This window comes from Gigantopelta aegis, chromosome 2, assembly GCF_016097555.1.
Source record: "Gigantopelta aegis isolate Gae_Host chromosome 2, Gae_host_genome, whole genome shotgun sequence".
NCBI lineage: Eukaryota > Metazoa > Mollusca > Gastropoda > Neomphalida > Peltospiridae > Gigantopelta > Gigantopelta aegis.
Window position 1 is genome coordinate 33,740,735 of NC_054700.1, and position 21,570 is coordinate 33,762,304.

The following is a 21,570-nucleotide window of genomic DNA, read 5'->3' on the forward strand; positions in this document are numbered from 1 at the left end:
TACCACAAACCAGCCTCCTGGCACAGTGGTTAAGCCATAGGACTACAGGCTGGTAGGTACAGGGTTCGCAGCCCGGTACCAGCTCCAACCCAGAGCGAGTTCTTAAGGGCTCAATGGGTAGGTGTAAGGACACTACACCCTCTTCTCTCCGACTAAAAAATCTGACTCTTTGGCTGCTACCACTCTCAGAAAGGTAATACCTATATCTCGACGGTATTAAGGAATTGATCCCCTCAGCAGACACATTGGGTCTCTCCTATCTCAACCAGTGCCCCATGACTGGTATTTCAAAGGCTTTACATTTCCGACAGTGGTAGCAGCAACAGTGTCAATTTGTTTTCATGTCTAGTTCAACATTAAACGTTTCACATTTATCTCCATTTCTCACAAACTATAAGTCCTAGATCAAACAAACTTGGTTTATAGTTGCATCTATGGATGTTCTCATCACAAGGTATGTGAAAATACAACCTGTCAAAACTTATGGATTTGTTGTTAATTCCAGTCAAGCAAAGCTATGGTTGTTCAAGACAAGGTTTTAATGTAAATTCATCGATATTCCATTTTGTGCGACACAAAGTTCTTTATGAAGATGCATCTGGACAAAACAAAAAATGTATGATTTTTTCTTAAATTTCTTATGTGTTCTTTTTAAACATTTATAAAAAAAAGATGCAATTGTTAAAACTGCAATATGGTAATGATGTACCGCAGTGTGTGACTGTGTATATATATATATAATAGAACACTATACATTTACTGCACGTGTTTGTCAATGAAGATTTTAATGGATTTAAATCTGGGTGATCGCCTGAACACAAATACACTGATCTGCTATCAGTGCCAGCTCTGAACACAGATACACTGGTCTGCTATCTATGCCAGCTCAGAACACAGATACACTGGACTGCTATCTATGCCAGCTCTGAACACAGATACACTGGACTGCTATCTATGCCAGCTCTGAACACAGATACACTGGACTGCTATCTATGCCAGCTCTGAACACAGATACACTGGACTGCTATCTATGCCAGCTCTGAACACAGATACACTGGACTGCTATCTATGCCAGCTCTGAACACAGATACACTGATCTGCTATCTATGCCAGCTCTGAACACAGATACACTGGTCTGCTATCTATGCCAGCTCTGAACACAGATACACTGGTCTGCTATCTATGCCAGCTCTGAACACAGATACACTGATCTGCTATCTATGCCAGCTCTGAACACAGATACACTGATCTGCTATCTATGCCAGCTCTGAACACAGATACACTGGTCTGCTATCTATGCCAGCTCTGAACACAGATACACTGGTCTGCTATCTATGCCAGCTCTGAACACAGATACACTGATCTGCTATCAGTGCCAGCTCTGAACACAGATACACTGATCTGCTATCTATGCCAGCTCTGAACACAGATACACTGGTCTGCTATCTATGCCAGCTCAGAACACAGATACACTGGTCTGCTATCTATGCCAGCTCTGAACACAGATACACTGGACTGCTATCTATGCCAGCTCTGAACACAGATACACTGGTCTGCTATCTATGCCAGCTCTGAACACAGATACACTGATCTGCTATCTATGCCAGCTCTGAACACAGATACACTGATCTGCTATCTATGCCAGCTCGAACAGTGACAGAGAAGGACACTGAATGTATTCTAGAGTTAAACATTTAGATATTTTAGAATAATAGGGAGCTGTTAGTAATTTTTCATGATTCTTGAGTAATATTTATGGATATATAGAGCAATAGTGACTCAAAATTTGTATTTTTTTTTTAATTCTAGAATAGTTAGTGATTCTAGAGTAATATTTAGTAATTCTATAATACTGGCTTATTTGTAAACCATTTTGTTTTATTTCTTCTCCAGAAGATGTGGGTTTTTTTACTGACAAAACGTTGATTATTTATATATACTTTTCAGTGGAAACAATTCTTTTAAATTTTTATTTAGTAATTCTAGAATAGTTCTAGAGTGTTTGTGGCTACACAGTAATATTTACAATTAGTAATTCTAGGTTAGTACTTTAATTTTGTAATTTTAAAATATTTAATGACTCAGAGTAATATTTAGTGATTTTAGAGTAAAGTTTAGTGATTGTACAGTAATGTTTAGTGATTGTACAGTAATGTTAATATTTAATGATTCTAGAGCTACTGTAGTATCTAATGATTCTAGAGTAATGATTAGAACAGTTAGAGTGTATTCAGTTGTAATTTACATAATTTGTGGTTCACGGTTTTGGCGTACATGTATATAACAACTGTATTGTTATTATTGACAGGGATTGTCGATGACTGATGTTTGTCAGTTCTGTCTGTAATTCCAGATTTCAATGAAGCCACATAATACTTTCTTTGACAAAAACCTCACTGAGATTTTTAAAAATTTATTATTATTTTTGTTGAATTAGCGGACATTTGACTTTGTGACATTTCACCTTTAATAGCAGTAAAATAAGCCTTATGATTTTTAACAGGTAATTAATTATAAACTTGTAAATCTTATCATGTGAAATTATACCTTTTAAACATTTTACCATGTGTTACACATCCAGAGGTACAGAAAGTACTTGCCCGCTCGCCAAATGCAACAAAATATTCTGACAGACGAGTTAAAAAATACAACTACCAGTCTGATGGGTGATCTGCTTTTTTCTGAAGGAGTAACAGACTACAGAAACAGAGCCAGTCAAAGGTCAATACTTCCTAGAAATGGTTTGTTTACATGAAAGTATGTTTCCGGTGTGTTTTAAATAGATTGTTCTGTTAAATACTTGTGGGATGTCACTTGAATTTTGTTAATCTATATGAAAGAAATGTGAAAATTTTATATCAATATTTTTTTAATTTATTGATTTGTCAATCAAGGTATGGGACTTGATTTTGTTTGTCACGTGATGTTGATCAGTTACCAAGGGTACTTAATGATATATCATTTGAAGTGCAGACAGTGTATATTATAATACTTGAAGTGGACACAGTGTATATTATAATACTTGAAGTGGACACAGTGTATATTATAATACTTGAAGTGGACACAGTGTATATTATAATACTTGAAGTGGAGACAGTGTATATTATAATACTTGAAGTGGAGACAGTGTATATTATAATACTTGAAGTGGACACAGTGTATATTATAATACTTGAAGTGGAGACAGTGTATGTTATAATATTGTTAAGCAGTATTGTTCTATAGGCTGGCAGACTAGTAGAAATTCTGGTGGGCTAGTAAATTTTAGTTGGTTCTGTTCCGAAAGAATTGTGAAATAGTTTCTATTTCTGCACCCCTGCACACCTAATAATTGTGACCAATTAAACACTGTGCTGGGGTGTCATTCAATAAACATTGCTTTCTTTTCCCATCAAACTATTTACTTTTGACATGCATCTCTTGAGGTGCATAGCTCATAGGATCAAACCCCCTTGGTGGATTTATTCTCTGATTTTTTTCTGCCTCAACAAGTACAAGACAACTGATACGAAGTATATCAAATGCTGTGGTCACTTGTAAGTATAAATATGTGAATGGGATGGTGCATATAAAAGATCCCTTGCTGCTAATGAAAATTTATGTGGGTTTTTTTCAAGACTATAATGTCAAAATTACCAAATCATTAATAAATCAATGCGACAGATATTTAACTATTTCATGTATCTACCTAAATCAATTATTTTTTCCTGTGATTAAATTGTGACAGTTATGTACAATTTATTTTCACTGATTTATTAAAGCCTGGGACATACCTGAATATATGACCTCTGTGAGAGCATCTATATGACATGTAAGGTTGTAGAACACACTGTAATAGTTGCAGAATCTCGGGGTAGTAGCTGTTGGAGTTAATCATTCATACAGAGAATTTAGACGGTCCACTGATATATTATGACCCTGGGGTCATACTTATCTTTGAAGTCCATCTTGTAAGTTCAACACCGACATTAATGGTGTGTGTCATTTCATGTTGCCATATCATGTAATATATAATTGTATATAATTTGGAAAATAATAGATCAAAAAACAAAAACAGAAATTCATGTTGTATATTTTTGTTAAAGGCAAAAAATTCATGGGATTTAAAAACTTTTTTTTAAAATTACTTCTTTTTTAAAAATGGAAAGGAAAGGAATGTTTGTTTGTTTAAAGTTTGTTTTGTTTAACAACACCACAAGAGCACACCGATTTATTAATCATCGGCAACTGGATGTCAAACATTTGGCAATTCCGAGATATAGGTTTAGTGAGAAAACCCATTACATTTTTTTATTAGTAGCAAGGGAAATTTTATAAAGTTAAAGTTTGTTTTGTTTAACGACACCACTAGAGTACATTGATTAATTAATCATCGGCTGTTGGATATCACACATTTGGTCATTCTGACAGTCATTAGAGAAAATCCGCTACATTTTTCCTAATGTAGTAAGGGATCTTTTAAATGCATTTTCCCACAGACAGGAAAGCACATACCACAACCTTTGACCAGTTATGATGCACTGGTTGGAATGATAAAAAACAATCAGTTGAATGGATCCACTGAGGTGGTTCGATCCCACTGCAAGCACCTCAAGTATGCACTCAACTGACAACTAAATTCCCACCCTCTTTTATATGCACCATCCCATTATGCATAGACAGGGCAGCACAAACCATGGCCACGATATACCATTTGTTGGTCAACGGTAAAACAAAAAAGAAATTAAGTAATGTTTTTAAACAATAAACCTTGCTATGAAGCTACATGTATTAGTTACTGACATTACTTAAACACGTGTTTTACTTTAGAAGTGTTGTACCAATAGTCATTATAGGTTGCATAATACCAAAGAAGAGAGTTCCGTGTCAAAGTTTGATGTGCACCGTGAAATATTTACAGAGTAAAAGCAGCTGTGGGTGTTATTGGTAGTAATATGTAACATTGATTATTTGTGCAAATACTATTATCCATTGACAATAAATAAATACACTTTTATTTGTGATATACAGTTGTTATGCAGTATATACCAGAGGTTGAAACTAATGTGGAGTACCCCCAAAAATGGAACAGCAATTTTCAGCAAAAATTACAGTTGCTATTAAAAACATTAATTAAATCTCTTCAATGGTATGTGACCGCCCATTTTCTTGCATGTAGATTAGGTGTGATGTGCCACACTTTTTATTGCTGTACTTCCTGGGTGTGTCGATATGATGCTTATATCAGTTTTATTATTAAACATTAACATTATTGGCAATAGGAATTGATTTGGTCTATTAGAACCTTTAACCCCAATTTTCAGGCTAATATTCAATTAAGGTTCAAACTCATTGTCCTCGGTACATAAATATCAGCTATTCAGTTGTTATGAGGTTAATGGTTAAATGAGAGAATAGTTTGTTTGATGACTGTACATTTCCACCTTTGAACAGTTAACGCTTGCACTAAATACCTTAGCTTCAAATTTTCCATAAATCTGTTTATTGTTGTCATGAGCTGTGCATTTGTTAGTGACTGTGTTATGGTGAATTGTGATGTCATTGTGTTAATTACATGTTAAATTAATTAGTAAATGACAATCACATGATCTTGTTACTTGTATATTTTATATATTTTTAGAGTGCAATATTGAATTGTCATGCTCTGTGAATTCCAACTTGTGCCAAAAGTTGTATATATATAAATGCCTTGACATGTACTCAGTCTGGTGTGTTTATTTACTTTTTCATTATGCATTGTTCGTATGCACTTTAATGTTTTCTTACCAGCTGTTTCAAACATTCATGATTTAAAATTCCATAAATTTCTTCTTCCTCTTTTCTTTTTCTTTCTTTTTCTTTCTTTCTTTTTTACTTTTTTTAGGTTGGGGGTGGGGGTGGGGGGGGGGGCTATATTTAAGTCATAAAAAAAAAAAAAGTGTACATGTGTGTGTGTGTACATACGATGTTTGTGTGTGCATGTTTGTGTGTGTATGAATGTACTGAACAAATGGGAGAATCAAAACATGGTTTGCCAAATGCTAATTCAATTGTATTGTACATAGACAAATCAGATGACACTTATAGATTGAAGATGCGTTGAATTTGTTATCATAATTTTGAGGGTCAACACCTGTAACTAAGCAACACCAAGCAATGAGCCACTGTGTGCAGACTGGCCTAAATGACAGTGACCTAATGATGAAGCCGCAGCTAGCTGACCACCAACCACTGCTTGCCCACTACTGACCACGGCTACCTGGGTAATCACTGAAGGAATGCCTGTCCGTGTCACCTGAGCATACTGTATTAATAAAAGGCTATTTAAATTGGTGTCAAACATGTGCCAATTAAATATTAGTTCGAATACGTAATTTGGGATCTAGTCAGCAGACATTAGCACTTTGTTTACTACAAAGGTGTGAAAATAAATTTTACATGCAATCCAAGTTGGAGTTTAATTGGTTAATTTAAATGTTGCTGTGTTTTATACTATCCAAACAGATACTGGTATGGTATATGCATACTATGAAGTTGAATTCATTTGATTCCATGATCCAAAGGGGTGTTTCATTTTCAGGATCAGCCATCTTCAGTTCAAGTCAAAGTTTGTTTTGTTTAACAACACCACTAGAGCACATCGATTATTATTAATCATTGGCTTTTGGATGTGAAACACTTGGTAATTCTGACATTTAGTCTTGAGAGAGGAAACCCACTACATTTTTCCATTAGTAGCAAGGGATCTTTTATATGCATCATCCCACAGACAGGATAGAACATACCACAGACTTTGATATACCTGTTGTGCTGCACTGGCTGGAACAAGAAATAGTCCAATGGGCCCATCAACGGGAATTGAACCTCCAAAAAGCAGAGGGGGGCGTGCACACACACACACATACATAGATACACACACACACACACACACACACACACACACACACACAGATATACACACACACACACACACACACATATATATACTCTTCCAAAAAAGTAGGGGAAATCTAATAAGCATTTCCATTTGCCAAAATTGTAAGGTATATTAGCTGTGGGGAATGGTTATATGATAATAGTGAATTAATTGGGCAAACATTACAACCGGTAGTTCAGTATTACAGTAGGTTTTATGACCACCAAAGATCTTGAAGGACCTTCCTGGAAATTGTCAAAATCGAGAATGACACCCCACGCACGTGTACGGGGCAACTGCGTGATGCACGTGCAAACTATGGAATGTATTTCAGTGTGTTGATAAACAGACCTGAACATTCTTTACTGGGATGTCTGTGGTCAAAATGTATGTTCGGTCTAATAGTTGATATTAACATTAATATTTCAGGTTCCCCTACTTTTTTAGAAGAGTATATATATATATATATATATATATATATATAAGCCATCGCTGCTGCTACTAAGTGGGGAGGGGGCACATGCCCCCCCCCCCTCCCACACTTGCCTGCCTGCTTCCTACACGAGTGTACAACATAACAATAAGGGAAAGGATACAGGTTACTCGAGCTAAGGATAGCGCTGTAGGTTATATCTCACTCATGATCACGGAAAGAATTCAAAAACTCAGTTAAGTTTTAAGTATTTTTATTCATGATAATGTATATTATACTATCATATTACAGGCATTAAAATTTTAAAAAAACAGACCCTGATACCTATATCTAGCAAACATTTTTTAAGAATATATTTTTTTTGGTCAACAATTCAAGTTCGGCTTGACGTAGAAAAAAAGAAGAAGAGGAGATATAACCCCAAAACGTTATTTTATTATGTGAAGTTTGTAAAAAAACAAAAACAGGTCAAGATATAAATAAAACAGCAATACTCCTTTAGGGGAAAATGCTGTCTGCTCGTAGAGTTTAAAATTATATTTTCTTGATTTGTTTTATTTATTTATTTTAAATCCTACATATTACATACATGTATAGAGAATACTACACGAGTGGCTGTTAGATGTCATTTATCTCATGAGTTGTTTTATTTATTTATTTTAAATCCTACATATTACATACATGTATATAGAGAATACTACACGAGTGGCCGTTAGGATGTCATTTATCTCACGAGTTGTTTTATTTATTTATTTTAAATCCTACATATTACATACATGTATATAGAGAATACTACACGAGTGGCTGTTAGATGTCATTTATCTCACGAGTTGTTTTATTTATTTATTTTAAATCCTACATATTACATACATGTATATAGAGAATACTACACGAGTGGCCGTTGGATGTCATTTATCTCACGAGTTGTTTTAACATGTATCTAATGAGCAAAAGCGAGTTTGATAAAAAAATTTAAAAGGGTTGCAACATAAATGGTATCTAACGGACACGAGTGTATTACTCTCTTTCTAACATATCCTCAAAAACTAGGTTTTAAGCAAATGTTAACATCTTTGACAACTAAAAGTTATTTGCAGCCTGTGCTCTTGTAGCTAACTTACACATCACAGACCCATGATTTTCAGGTTAACTATACATCACAATGTAATCGATTTCCATTGTGTAGTTTTTCATTGGATGTATGGCAGTGGTGACCTGGTCATAAAATTGGAGCAGCCAGTCGTATGTCTTAAAATTGCTAACACACGTAGGCCTACATGTGTAAACAACCATGTGTTAACAAAAATAACGCAAGGTGTTCTCACCAACAGGTGTGTAAGAAACAGAATCAATTGATCTCTATGTAGCAGACAGATTAACTAAAGAATAATCAATTAGTTTTGTGGGATAATCCATGCAAAACGATCTCTATCGCTCAATCTATGTGGATCTAACACCAGCCAGTTGGAGCTCATGTCCACCAATCAAAACCTTACTTGCAGAATCCTGCCAATGATTTAAAAATAATTTGAAAACATTCCGAATTATCCTGAGGGTATACGATATGTTTCATGTGAATTACGAATGCCTTATTTAGACCAGTAGAACTAATTTTAATCGGATTGCTAACAACACTGCGTAGTCTCCAATGTCCAGGTAACATTTCGTCTGTAAATAATAATTTAAATATTGACCAATCACACTTCGCCTTTTATAACGTTATTTGGGAGCATACAAATTCTAAAAATATCGGGCGAGTCTATTTTAGTGGCCGCAGTACAGCGAACCATACCAATACGTACGGGGTGGGTTATCAGTCTTCAATTTTACATTAGAAATTATTTATTTATTTATAAAAAAAACTAAAACTAAATCAGTCTTCAGTTTTACATTACAAATTATTTATTTTATAAAATAAAACATGTTTTAAGGCATTCGTAATTCACACGAAACATGTATACCCTCAGGATAATTCGGAATGTTTTCAAATTATTTTTAAATCACTGGCAGGATTCTGCAAGTAAGGTTTTGATTGGTGGACATGAGCTCCAACTGGCTGGTGTTAGATCCACATGTAATAGTGGAGCTAATTTTAATTAGATTGTCTATCGCTGTCTCTCACTTTCTAGCCTAATTCTTCCCTCCCTTTTCTAGATTTTAGGATAATCTCGAATTTAAATTTAACCCATATATTAGTCCATTTATCAGGGAGGTAGGACAGCTTACTGTTAAATAGTGTTGACTGGCACAAACGTGTTTTACATCGGTCTGGAACAAGCATTTCGCCTTTCCGGTAAATAAGACTGCCTTACGTCACTGACGCCAGTGACGTCATTTGAGTAATATCTGATAGGTTAAATAAGGTCTCACTACACAGATGTCATCTGCCATTGAAACCCATGTTAAACTGCCCAACTTCAAGTGAAGATTGCCCATAGAACGGGTTCTCGTTGGCACTAACAACATACACCATTGCAAACATACATTATATAAGCATTTATTTTCACTCCAAAATTGAGAACATTTCCGTCTCAGTTTTTTGCTATATGACCGCATCTGGCTGTAGTACCGGTCCGAATAGGTGGTTCATTAACCGATTCACTCCGGCTGTCACTTGCGCTATATACCCATGTCCCAAAAGGTCGATGCACAATATTACAAAATAACATGGGCAAAATACAGCCAGAAGGCTTACCATTAAACATACATATTGTTTTAATTCTTCACCATTTGCTAGAAGTGAATATGTGACCCATAACATGTGTCCCAGTTAGGAACTATAGTGGACCGTGATGAATGAACTGTCACCCGGAAGTGATCTGTGTAGTGAGACCTTAAAGTCTAGTGACCGATTTTGTCAAACTTGGTTTGAAGTCAGTTTGATAATTTGGGTCATTTACACCATGAAAAGCTATACTAGAGCCATGTAACTTATAAACTCTAACCAATACACCAAAGATAGATGCACCATACCATGCAATAAAACTTCATATCACATTGTTACTCCTTGGTCATCCACACAATAGATGGTCATCAAACAAGCAGCCACTATATGGTAATGTATGACCTTGTTGGTAGTTCTGATATGGGGAACATACCAAGAAGCTAATTATCTAGTTAGTTCATTAAAAATATTAGTTTCCATCAATTGTTGCTATGGGCAACAATTGTTTCATAATGAAGTGTTGAAATCCTGTTTTTTTCTGTATATTTCAGCATGAAGATCCACATATTATTAATGGCAGATACAAATTCTACTTTCATAGTAGAATACTATGTTATATATTCACAATACCATCAAAACTGTGTGTCATTATGACTGTACATTCGAAAAAATGCATTATGCACAAAATCACAGAAATTAGGGTGAATTTGGATATTGACCTTGTGACCTTGAATTTTGACCTTTTACAATGAGAAACTCAGTGTTAAACACTCAGATCAATTTATTTATTACATGTAAGTATACTAGAATATACATTTTGACACACACACCCCTAAAAAAATAAAAAGAAAAGAAAAAAAAATAATAAAAATAGATAAAATTGACGTTTGCAATATTTACCCAAATAGGGCCCCCATACACTTGGCTGAAATCCACATCGATGTAATTACCTTTTATAAGGATGCTACACTAGTACATTTTCATTTTGGCTTGCTAAACTTATATATTTTGGGATAGACAGTAATTTCATGTTTTACATTATGGTCTCACTACACAGATGTCATCTGCCATTGAAACCCATGTTAAACTGCCCAACTTCAAGTGAAGATTGCCCATAGAACGGGTTCTCGTTGGCACTAACAACATACACCATTGCAAACATACATTATATAAGCATTTATTTTCACTCCAAAATTGAGAACATTTCCGTCTCAGTTTTTTGCTATATGACCGCATCTGGCTGTAGTACCGGTCCGAATAGGTGGTTCATTAACCGATTCACTCCGGCTGTCACTTGCGCTATATACCCATGTCCCAAAAGGTCGATGCACAATATTACAAAATAACATGGCAAAATACAGCCAGAAGGCTTACCATTAAACATACATATTGTTTTAATTCTTCACCATTTGCTAGAAGTGAATATGTGACCCATAACATGTGTCCCAGTTAGGAACTATAGTGGACCGTGATGAATGAACTGTCACCCGGAAGTGATCTGTGTAGTGAGACCTTAAAGTCTAGTGACCGATTTTGTCAAACTTGGTTTGAAGTCAGTTTGATAATTTGGGTCATTTACACCATGAAAAGCTATACTAGAGCCATGTAACTTATAAACTCTAACCAATACACCAAAAGATAGATGCACCATACCATGCAATAAAACTTCATATCACATTGTTACTCCTTGGTCATCCACACAATAGATGGTCATCAAACAAGCAGCCACTATATGGTAATGTATGACCTTGTTGGTAGTTCTGATATGGGGAACATACCAAGAAGCTAATTATCTAGTTAGTTCATTAAAAATATTAGTTTCCATCAATTGTTGCTATGGGCAACAATTGTTTCATAATGAAGTGTTGAAATCCTGTTTTTTTCTGTATATTTCAGCATGAAGATCCACATATTATTAATGGCAGATACAAATTCTACTTTCATAGTAGAATACTATGTTATATATTCACAATACCATCAAAACTGTGTGTCATTATGACTGTACATTCGAAAAAATGCATTATGCACAAAATCACAGAATTAGGGTGAATTTGGATATTGACCTTGTGACCTTGAATTTTGACCTTTTACAATGAGAAACTCAGTGTTAAACACTCAGATCAATTTATTTATTACATGTAAGTATACTAGAATATACATTTTGACACACACACCCCTAAAAAAATAAAAAGAAAAGAAAAAAAAAATAATAAAAATAGATAAAATTGACGTTTGCAATATTTACCCAAATAGGGCCCCCATACACTTGGCTGAAATCCACATCGATGTAATTACCTTTTATAAGGATGCTACACTAGTACATTTTCATTTTGGCTTGCTAAACTTATATATTTTGGGATAGACAGTAATTTCATGTTTTACATTATGGTCTCACTACACAGATGTCATCTGCCATTGAAACCCATGTTAAACTGCCCAACTTCAAGTGAAGATTGCCCATAGAACGGGTTCTCGTTGGCACTAACAACATACACCATTGCAAACATACATTATATAAGCATTTATTTTCACTCCAAAATTGAGAACATTTCCGTCTCAGTTTTTTGCTATATGACCGCATCTGGCTGTAGTACCGGTCCGAATAGGTGGTTCATTAACCGATTCACTCCGGCTGTCACTTGCGCTATATACCCATGTCCCAAAAGGTCGATGCACAATATTACAAAATAACATGGGCAAAATACAGCCAGAAGGCTTACCATTAAACATACATATTGTTTTAATTCTTCACCATTTGCTAGAAGTGAATATGTGACCCATAACATGTGTCCCAGTTAGGAACTATAGTGGACCGTGATGAATGAACTGTCACCCGGAAGTGATCTGTGTAGTGAGACCTAACTGGAATTACAACTGCATACGAAAGTTCTTACATTCCTTCTTCTTTTTTTTGTTGTTTCTTTTTCTTTTCTTTTTTTTCTTTTCTTTTCTTTTTAGTTAATTTTTAACAACTGAATCAACCATGTTGGAAAATCTGGAATTTTGTATGAAAATAAAGGAGGATTTGCAAAACATTGCAAAGGCCAAAGAAATGGCCATACGGGAGATGAACGGACTTCCTCCTGTTCCTCCCCCGTGGCAAGAGGAGCTCCGTTCGTACATCGTGGACGGCTTTCACGACTTCTGCTGCAGTGCCTTCTGCCCTTGCTGCAAACGCAAAAAACCCAAACCGAAGAAGGGCATAACACTAACGTTCTGCGAAAAACTGAAAACCGAAGGGACGTACGAAAACGAAGTTCTGAAGAATTTCATTGGATTCGGCGGAGGACTCGTCGTCTCGATCCTCCTGTACTACCTGTGCGTGCTGCAGCTCAAGCTGGACGTCGTCGTCGGCGCTGTGATCGGGGCTATCGTCGGCTTCATCTCGTGCATCGGGCTGGCGTTCTTCGAGAGGTTTCGGTGCATGACCTTGCTCATCATACCTAACTTCTTCTCCAGCAAAGGCCGCATGTTTCTCATGATGTACGCCACCGTGCTGCTCATCAACTACCCCGTCCTCAACTTCAACCACAACGTCATCGTGCTGACGGACAGCGCCACGTGCGCCCAGAGTTTGGTGATGAACGAGACTCGAGAATTGGCCGAACTGGCCAGGGCGCCGGTCGCTGGGATGATTAAAGACATCAAGAAAATGCTACAGGTTGGTTACACGTAGTATATATTTCTGACTCGCTATATTTAATAGTATTATATAGCATTTAGTGAAATATCTTAAAATTTCAGTGAAATAAAAGTGTTATCAGTCACTCAGTGACGATATCATATTTTATGAGTGAAAATTTCACTATTTCACTCCAAATTGTGTTATGTCACTGTAGAAAGTGTTATCTTCACTGTAAGGAAGCCGGCATTTTAAAAATAAAGGTAAATTGCCAAACGTTATATAATAAACAGAAACTTTCATGTTTTTTGTCTCGTGAGATGAGATATAAATCATATTTGACAAAATACATGAAATATCTTCTATGTATTTAATTATTGGATTTCTTCAAATAAACATACATGTGACTGTTAGGGGCGGCACAGTGTAAGAAATAGTGGTACGGCTTGAGTTTACCAGACTTTTCTTACAATACGTTTTTTGTTTAACGACACCACCTAGAGCACATTGATTTATTAATCATCGGCTATTGGATGTCAAACATATGTTAAGTTTGACAGTCATAAAAATAAACTCGCTATAATTTTCCATTAGTAGCAAGGGATCTTTTATATGCACCATCCCACAGACTTCTTCTTCTTTGCGTTCGCCGACTATACTTCTAAATTTGATCGTACGATGAAGAGCATCGTCCTCTCTAGGTCCTCCTTGTTGCCATAGATCTTGGTAGCAAGAGATTCTTGGTGAGATCAGATCTCCTCCCTGGTCTTCTGCTGCTGAGGATGTGCTCTGTTGTCTGGTCTTCTTGACCGCATATGCATATAATCCCACAGACAGGATAGCACATACCACGGCCTTTAATATGCCAGTCGTGGTGCACTGGCTGGAACGAGAAATAGCCCAATGGGCCCACCGACAGGGTCGATTCTAGACCGACCGCGAATCAGGCTTGCGCTTTACCACTGGGCTACGTCCCGCCCTCTCCTTACAAATTCACCTGTGGACGACATTTTTACAAATACAACAAATATCACCCCCTCTCACCCACCAACCCACCCCCCCCCCCCCGAAAAAAAAGAAGGTACGTGTACGTGTCGTTGTTCTCGCTGTGGCTGACGCGACAGGAGGCGAAGAAAAGTGGTATAGCCATTGCCGTACCGGTGTTACAACAGCGCCGCCCCTGCATGTAATTATTATCATCGACATTTCGTCTGTGACAGTCAATTCGGATCCATCAAACTCCACACTACAAGTTAACAAAACTTGACTTATAGTCCAGCAGCCGAGGGTGATAACCTATTTTTTCCGGTTATAATTTTTTTCACTTTTGATTATTCATCTCTAGCATGTATATAATGATAGCCAGGTGGGTGTAGAGTTCTCACCCTTGGGGAAATTGAGAAAAATTAGAAAATCCAAGATGGCCGCCATGGAATCAACTTATTCTCATATCTTCGCCACCAGATAAGATACAAATATGATTAAACTGTCTTTTTATATGTTTTCAGACACGACGAATCCGAATCCACTAATATTTATTTGAACAAATGTATAGAAAACAACATGGCGGCCATATATGTCCTAAAAATGGCGGCCGATGATGCAAATGTGGACTATCACTGACGTTTGACTACCAGATAACTTGACTATATTAACTTTCTCTAGTTTCAGATGGAGAAAATTCAATACAGATAAGACAACAGGCACATCGATTCTAAATAAGCATATGTTATACCCAATCAGGCGCGTGCGCAGGGGGGGGGGGGTTGGGGGTCGAAACCCCCCTGCTCAAGGCGATTTTTTTTTTCATATCCCGATTTTTAATGTAATTTCTTTCCAAAAAAATGTGGTCAGAAAGCAGCTCGGCTAGCCAGCAGAAAACACCTCAGAATAGCCCTAGAAGGGGTACATTTTTCAATTTTTTTTGGGGGGAGGGCCCTCCAGACCCCCCGCCACGGGCTTCGCGACCTCCCCCCCCCCTGAAAAATTTCCTGCGCAAGCCCCTGCCAATATCCTTATCTCCATCAAAAGTATTAGTCCTCCTCCTCTTCTTCTAAACGCAGAACTTCCATAGTCTTTTCATTTTGACAGGCATGTCCACCATTGCAAGAGCAAAACATTGTACAGGCCATGTTAGAACTGCTGCATGGCATCTCACTCTCACAGGAACACTTGATCAGCTTCAGCAACTCCGCTGGGACTAGCAATATATCAGCAGGGACAGTCGTTGGGATGAGTGCGTTCGACCCCTCTCCTTGCGACCAACCATAAGCAGTTGGTTCCAAACCTGGCGGATTTTGCTCCAAGGCATGCAGCCAAACTGCTACTTGAAGATGGGCCCTGGCCACATTGTCCACGAAGGCTTCATTGGTGGGTGGCAGTGAACAAAGGTTTGGTGCACTAGCCTTACTCCTACCAACTTTGAGCGTCCACACTTTTCGTCATGCTTCTGTGAATGACCGACAACTTGACTGACCATAGCAGGCAGCATGAAGTGTGTGGCTTGCTCTGTGATATCCGAGAAAGATACTTCTGCGTCTGTGTTGCCAAACAAGTTGAGGCTATGTTTACCAGATCTCAAAACTTTAAGTGCTATTCCCTTGCCAATACTAAAGTAGGACGCCACAGTATCACAACCAGTAAGACCGCGAGCAGCCAGTAAGTCTGGTATGATTAAGCTGTGTTTTTCTGCTGCTGTGTTGATGTCCAAGACAGCTCGACCTTGCACTGGTGAAACCATCAGAACATTGCAGATATATTGCCCTCGTGACAGAACTACAACAGGAGGATGAAAATATCTGTATCATCTGCGACCACCAGTACGGTACCAACTGTCACACGTGCAACTTTCTGGACAATCAGAGTATCGCCCTTTTCCTGTGTTGTCCTGCCGTTTGTTTACAATACCACATGTGTTCTTTACAGGGACAGGATCACTGCCAGTGATGACCAGTTTATGCCTTTGGAACCCCTCCTTATGTGACATAAGATCTTCAACAATGAGATCAATGAGTTGTACTTTATTGGTGGTGACGGTAAGGATGACTTTCTGCGGTGGTAGACTAGCTGTGCAACGTAACGTGTACACCCTGCTGGCTAACTTGTCCCTGCCACGAAGCGTTGTCTCTACTACCCTCAATGTACCGATCGAAAACTAGATATACATCACTTTTTGCCAAGTGATTGTGAAGGTAACTGTGAAACCGATCAAGGTAGTCCTGTACAATTCCAGATGATGGCCAAGGCACTACCCAGACGGCAGCACACCCATCGAGGAATATCGCTTGCACACCTCTTTCAGCCAGCCTCCTTGACATTTCCACTTTGAGGGCATTCTTGAGATTGGATTTGGTTTTGGCATAATGATAGTTCATGACTCATCAGAGCGTCTGTATCGAGATCGCGTGCACTGGACTGCAAGCCCATGGCTCTAGCGTAGATGATCTCTGTGTCAAACACTTTGGTCTCTCCTACTTTAACATGCTTGCGTGAGATTGCCATGGTGGTTACACTTCTGGATATTGTGTCGTGGAATCCATCTGGCCAACTCTGCTCAAAAGACTCCATCTGTGTTCTTCCTAGTTGTACTGCCTTATCGACATTGACAGAAGAGTGAGTAACAACTTGCCCAGTAACAATGTTGATCAGTCCATCTGAATGTTGTTCCGAGTCGAGTGGTCCTATGCAAAGCTCCAATTTAGCACGCATAGTGTTCCTGTCTTATTTATCACCCTGGATCCGTGCTGTCATTTCTTCTTTGTAATGGGTTTGGGATGATGGCCCTTCATTATTATCTCTCATCTGATTAAAGTCATTCAGGATCCCGTGACAGGTATGCAAGCTGTAAGCCCAAGTTTTGAATGTTTGTTGTTTCAAACGTATGCCAACTATCCCACTTTTGCTATGACCATACCTCATGAAAGTAGTTTCAATGGCCATATCACTCCATATACCATTGAACAGTCCAGCGTTATGATGCATCGTGTGTTGTCCTTTGATGAATTGTGTATGGATATCTTCAGGGAGGCCTTGCATTGATCGTAGATAATACAGTGCGTATCGAGCATAATTCACATGTCCTGCCGCAAAAAAAAAGGGGGGATCATTTCCTCGACGGTGTCTAGATGCAGAGCTCAGTCAGCTTCACGCTCTGCACGAGTGTACTTGAGAATTGTAAAGAGGGGCTTGATGAGACAATCCACCCAGAGCTTTGCTGTTCTATTCTGAGATGCAATATCATCTAAAATTTGTTGAAGATCACCCATGCTTTCCAAATCGTATTTGGCAAAGACGGGTCGAAGTAGTTCTTCTACCAGCATCCTGAGGACTCTGACACTATGGGGGTATTTCTTGCCACTCGGCATTTTCAGTACACCTCCAAATGTAGCGCTTAGTACATCTACAATGCCAGTTTCAGCCATTCGTGTGCCCACACAGCCATGTTCAATGGCACAGCAACCAATTACTGTAACTGGTTCCCTTACAGAAAGTACCCACTGATAAGTATGATAATTGGGTCAGCATATATCATTGAAGGTATAACATGTGCTATTTCAGAATCTCTGTGCCATGTTGTCTCATTTGTAGTTATTTCTCTCCATCTCAGACCTGAAACTAGAGAAAGTTAATAAAGTCAAGTTATCTGGTGGACAACCGTCAGTGACAGTCCTCTTTTGCATCATCGGCCGCCATGTTTAGGACGTATATGGCCGCCATGTTGTTTTCTATACATTTGTTTAACTAAATATTGGTGGAATCGGATTCCTCGTGTCTGAAAACATATAAAAAGACAGTTCAATCATGTTTGTATCTTATCTGGTGGCGAAGATATGAGAATAAGTTGATTCCATGACGGCCATCTTGGATTTTTGAATTTTTCTCAATTTCCCCAAGGATGAGAACTCTACACCCACCTGGATATCATTATATACATGGTAGCAATGAATATTCAACACTGAAAAAAACTATAACCGGCAAAAAAGGGGTCTGGCAAAAAAGTTGCTTTTGGCTGCCAGACTATTAAGGCCTACTGTACCTCGATATCTTTAAGCTAATTGCCATTGGTATTATCAGGCGAGTTTCCTTTACAAAAGCTGAACAAAAAATTTCTTTTTGTTTTTCATTATTTCAGGCTATTCGGCAGTTTGCGGAGAAAATAAAAGCTGCATTCAGAGCCCTGTGCGACGCCCTCAACGAAATCAAGGCCGCCATAGTGAGGTCTTTCGGCTGGATCCAGAGCATCGCCGAGGAGTGCAACAAAATCATGGGCGTTCCGTACGTACGGTGCACGAAGGCGTTCGACGACGCCGTATCGCGGTGCTTCGACCACCTGCCCCCGGTCGTGGAGTCGATCTGCCACGTCGTGACGTTCGTGAAGCAGGTGTGCCAGGTGGCCCGCGCCGGACAGATCTTTTGTGTGATCGGTTCGCTCATCCACTCGTTCCTCACGGGACTGTTCGACTTCGACTTCGGCAACATCTTCTTCGAGTGGCGCGACATGTTCTACTTCAACGTGACGCTCGAGTACCACTACAACTTCACGACGCACCAGTCGAAGACGTTCGGGCAGGTGCGCGACGACATCGTGGGCGAGGTGAAGGCCAAGCTGGACAAGATGAACCGGTTCCTGGCGTTCACCGACAACATCATGATGTACATGGTCCTCATGGTGGTCGTGCGGTCCGTGCTGTACCGCACGCGCTACCTCTCCAAGGACAACTTCGACAACCGCTACATCACCAGCAACATGGTGAAGATCAACGACGCCAGGGACGCCTTCGCCAAGGAAAAGGCGTTGCCGCTGAAGCGGGCGGAGAAGCGCCTGTACGTGTCGTCGTTCTCGTTGTGGCTGACGCGACAGGAGGCGAAGAAAATGTTCAAAGGCATCGTCATGCTCGTGTTCAGCGTCGTGCACGGCACGTTCTTCATGATGTGCGACTACGGGCTCTACTGGCTGCTCCACCTCATTCAGGTTCACATGGAGATCAAGACCCACAGCGACCTGCCGCCGCACTTCGCGCTGCACGTGCAAGGCGAGGGCGCTCTGGCCGACATGTACAGGACTCTTATCGCCGTGCTCGACCCCACCGGCAGTTCGGGGATCGAGGTCGACACGACGAAATGTCTGCCCAACCCAAGCGTTCCCGACACAGAGGTCTACAAGACGATATACTCCCTCTACCTGACCTGCTTCATTCTCACCATTTTCGAAGCGTACGGGCTACGCCTGCGTCACATGATTTGCGCGTGCTACTATCCCGATCGCGAGAGAAAGCGTGCAATCTGGCTCTACAACCACATTCTAGTTATGAGAGGCAGCTTCCTCAAGTTTGCCAGGCGCCAGCTGAGGTATCAGAACTGTACGAACAAAGCCGTGACGAGGCTGAGCATCCGCAGTCGAATCATCGCCCAGTGCCCCTTGTTCGGCAAGTTACTTAAGCTTCTCGGCCTCCACAACAAGAAAGTGTGCCTGCTGTGTGCCAGAGAAGGAGTGACGTCCGACTATGATAATTTCGAGCACTGCTCGACGCCTTCTTGCGACGCGGTCTACTGCGTGGACTGTTTTCAGGACCTAAAGAACCTGTGCACCGTGTGCCTGAACCCCGTGGACTACGGCGACATGTCTGACGTTAGCGAGGAGATCGACTCGAGCGAGGACGAGGAGGCCCTGGCGCGGAGACTCAAACACGTAGAGGAGAGAAAGGAACGAATACGAAAGATGAGAGAGAAGCGGCGACCCAGCGCAGTGATGGCCGCCTTCCAGAGAATACTGCACGACGAAGAGGGCGTCGGAGAAAGAACAGAAGAAAAGAGCGATCGTTCAGGGGAAACTACTCCCGACAGCGAGCAAGAGGACCTGGTCGCCGACGACGTTTCGGTGGACACTGAAAGCAGTGATGGAAGCTACCGCGAGGAGTACGACATGTCGTACCAGTTTAAGGTGAGTGACGTCAGCGACATGTCGGAGGAAGAGGCTGGTCCAGTAGAGGAAGAAGAAGAAGAGGATGAGAAGCCGAGGACGAAGATCGATCGCGTAGACATGCACTACTTCGACTACATTGACAGTCTGGAAGAAGAGGAGGATGTCAAGGTCGCGGCGCCGCCCAAGGCCAGGTCCACGATAAAGTGGACGCCTGGACAACCTCTGGACCCCAGCGTGCTGGAGAAGTTGCCACCGGACATGTTGGAGGCGTTGGGACCGGAAGTACGTCAGATGTTAGTTGCGAGCACAAACCAACCCCAACCCCAACCTCAACCCCCGTGAATGTCTGGGGATTTGTTAAACCAGTTAAAACATACTATACAGAGGTTATCATCATGTGGCAAGAACATTCAAGCGTACAAACCTGACGCCAGTAAACATATGTGTGCATGTATGTTCAGGTGAAGGTATATGTGTACATGTGTGTGAGTAAGTGAGTGCACGCGGGAAAATACGCGTGGGACAAATTGATAAACATTTTTTAAAGTTAATAAATAATGTCTGAAACTAGTTTAAAAGCTAGTTTCCTCAAATTCATTGTCTTGTTGAGTTTTTATTGTTTTGTTAATGGTATCAGGCGCGTGTGCAGGGGAGGTTTTTGGGGTCGTATTTTATTTTTTGTCAATATATTTTTGAGGGGAGTATAACTTGACTCCCAAAAACTTCGCGCGCGCGCGCGCGCGTGTGTGTGTGTATATGTGTATATATATATATATATATATATATATATATATATATATATATATATATATATATATATATATATATATATATGGTTGCAAACGAATCACAACGCATTTTTACATGGGTTACAACTAATTTTGCGGCTAGAAGGGAAACGTCGTCTGGCGGGAGACACCTCATTGAAATACTTGCATATTATTGTGTATTATCAAGTGAAGTTACCAACACCTTGTGTCAGCATCTCTATACACAAATGATCATTTTTCAACAGGGTTCGTGTACTTTATCA

The 21,570-nt window shown here is 39.6% G+C and overlaps 1 protein-coding gene across 1 annotated transcript; it reads left to right on the forward strand.

The window, feature by feature from the left end:
* Nucleotides 1–12,858: 12,858 nt before the first annotated feature.
* On the forward strand, nucleotides 12,859–21,130 carry LOC121384102 (DC-STAMP domain-containing protein 2-like). The gene is made up of 2 exons (XM_041514339.1): nucleotides 12,859–13,654; nucleotides 18,747–21,130. The coding sequence occupies exons 1-2, from the start codon at nucleotides 12,977–12,979 to the stop codon at nucleotides 20,877–20,879; spliced, it is 2,811 nt and encodes a 936-aa protein (XP_041370273.1). The 5' UTR covers nucleotides 12,859–12,976; the 3' UTR covers nucleotides 20,880–21,130.
* Nucleotides 21,131–21,570: the final 440 nt, after the last annotated feature.

Bases quoted from the DNA above. Each gene is read 5' to 3' on its own strand.
- LOC121384102 (XM_041514339.1), top strand. From the start codon at position 12,977: ATGTTGGAAAATCTGGAATTTTGTATGAAAATAAAGGAGGATTTGCAA. The intron at 13,655-18,746 runs GTTGGTTACACG...TCATTATTTCAG, and splicing joins ACATCAAGAAAATGCTACAG to GCTATTCGGCAGTTTGCGGA.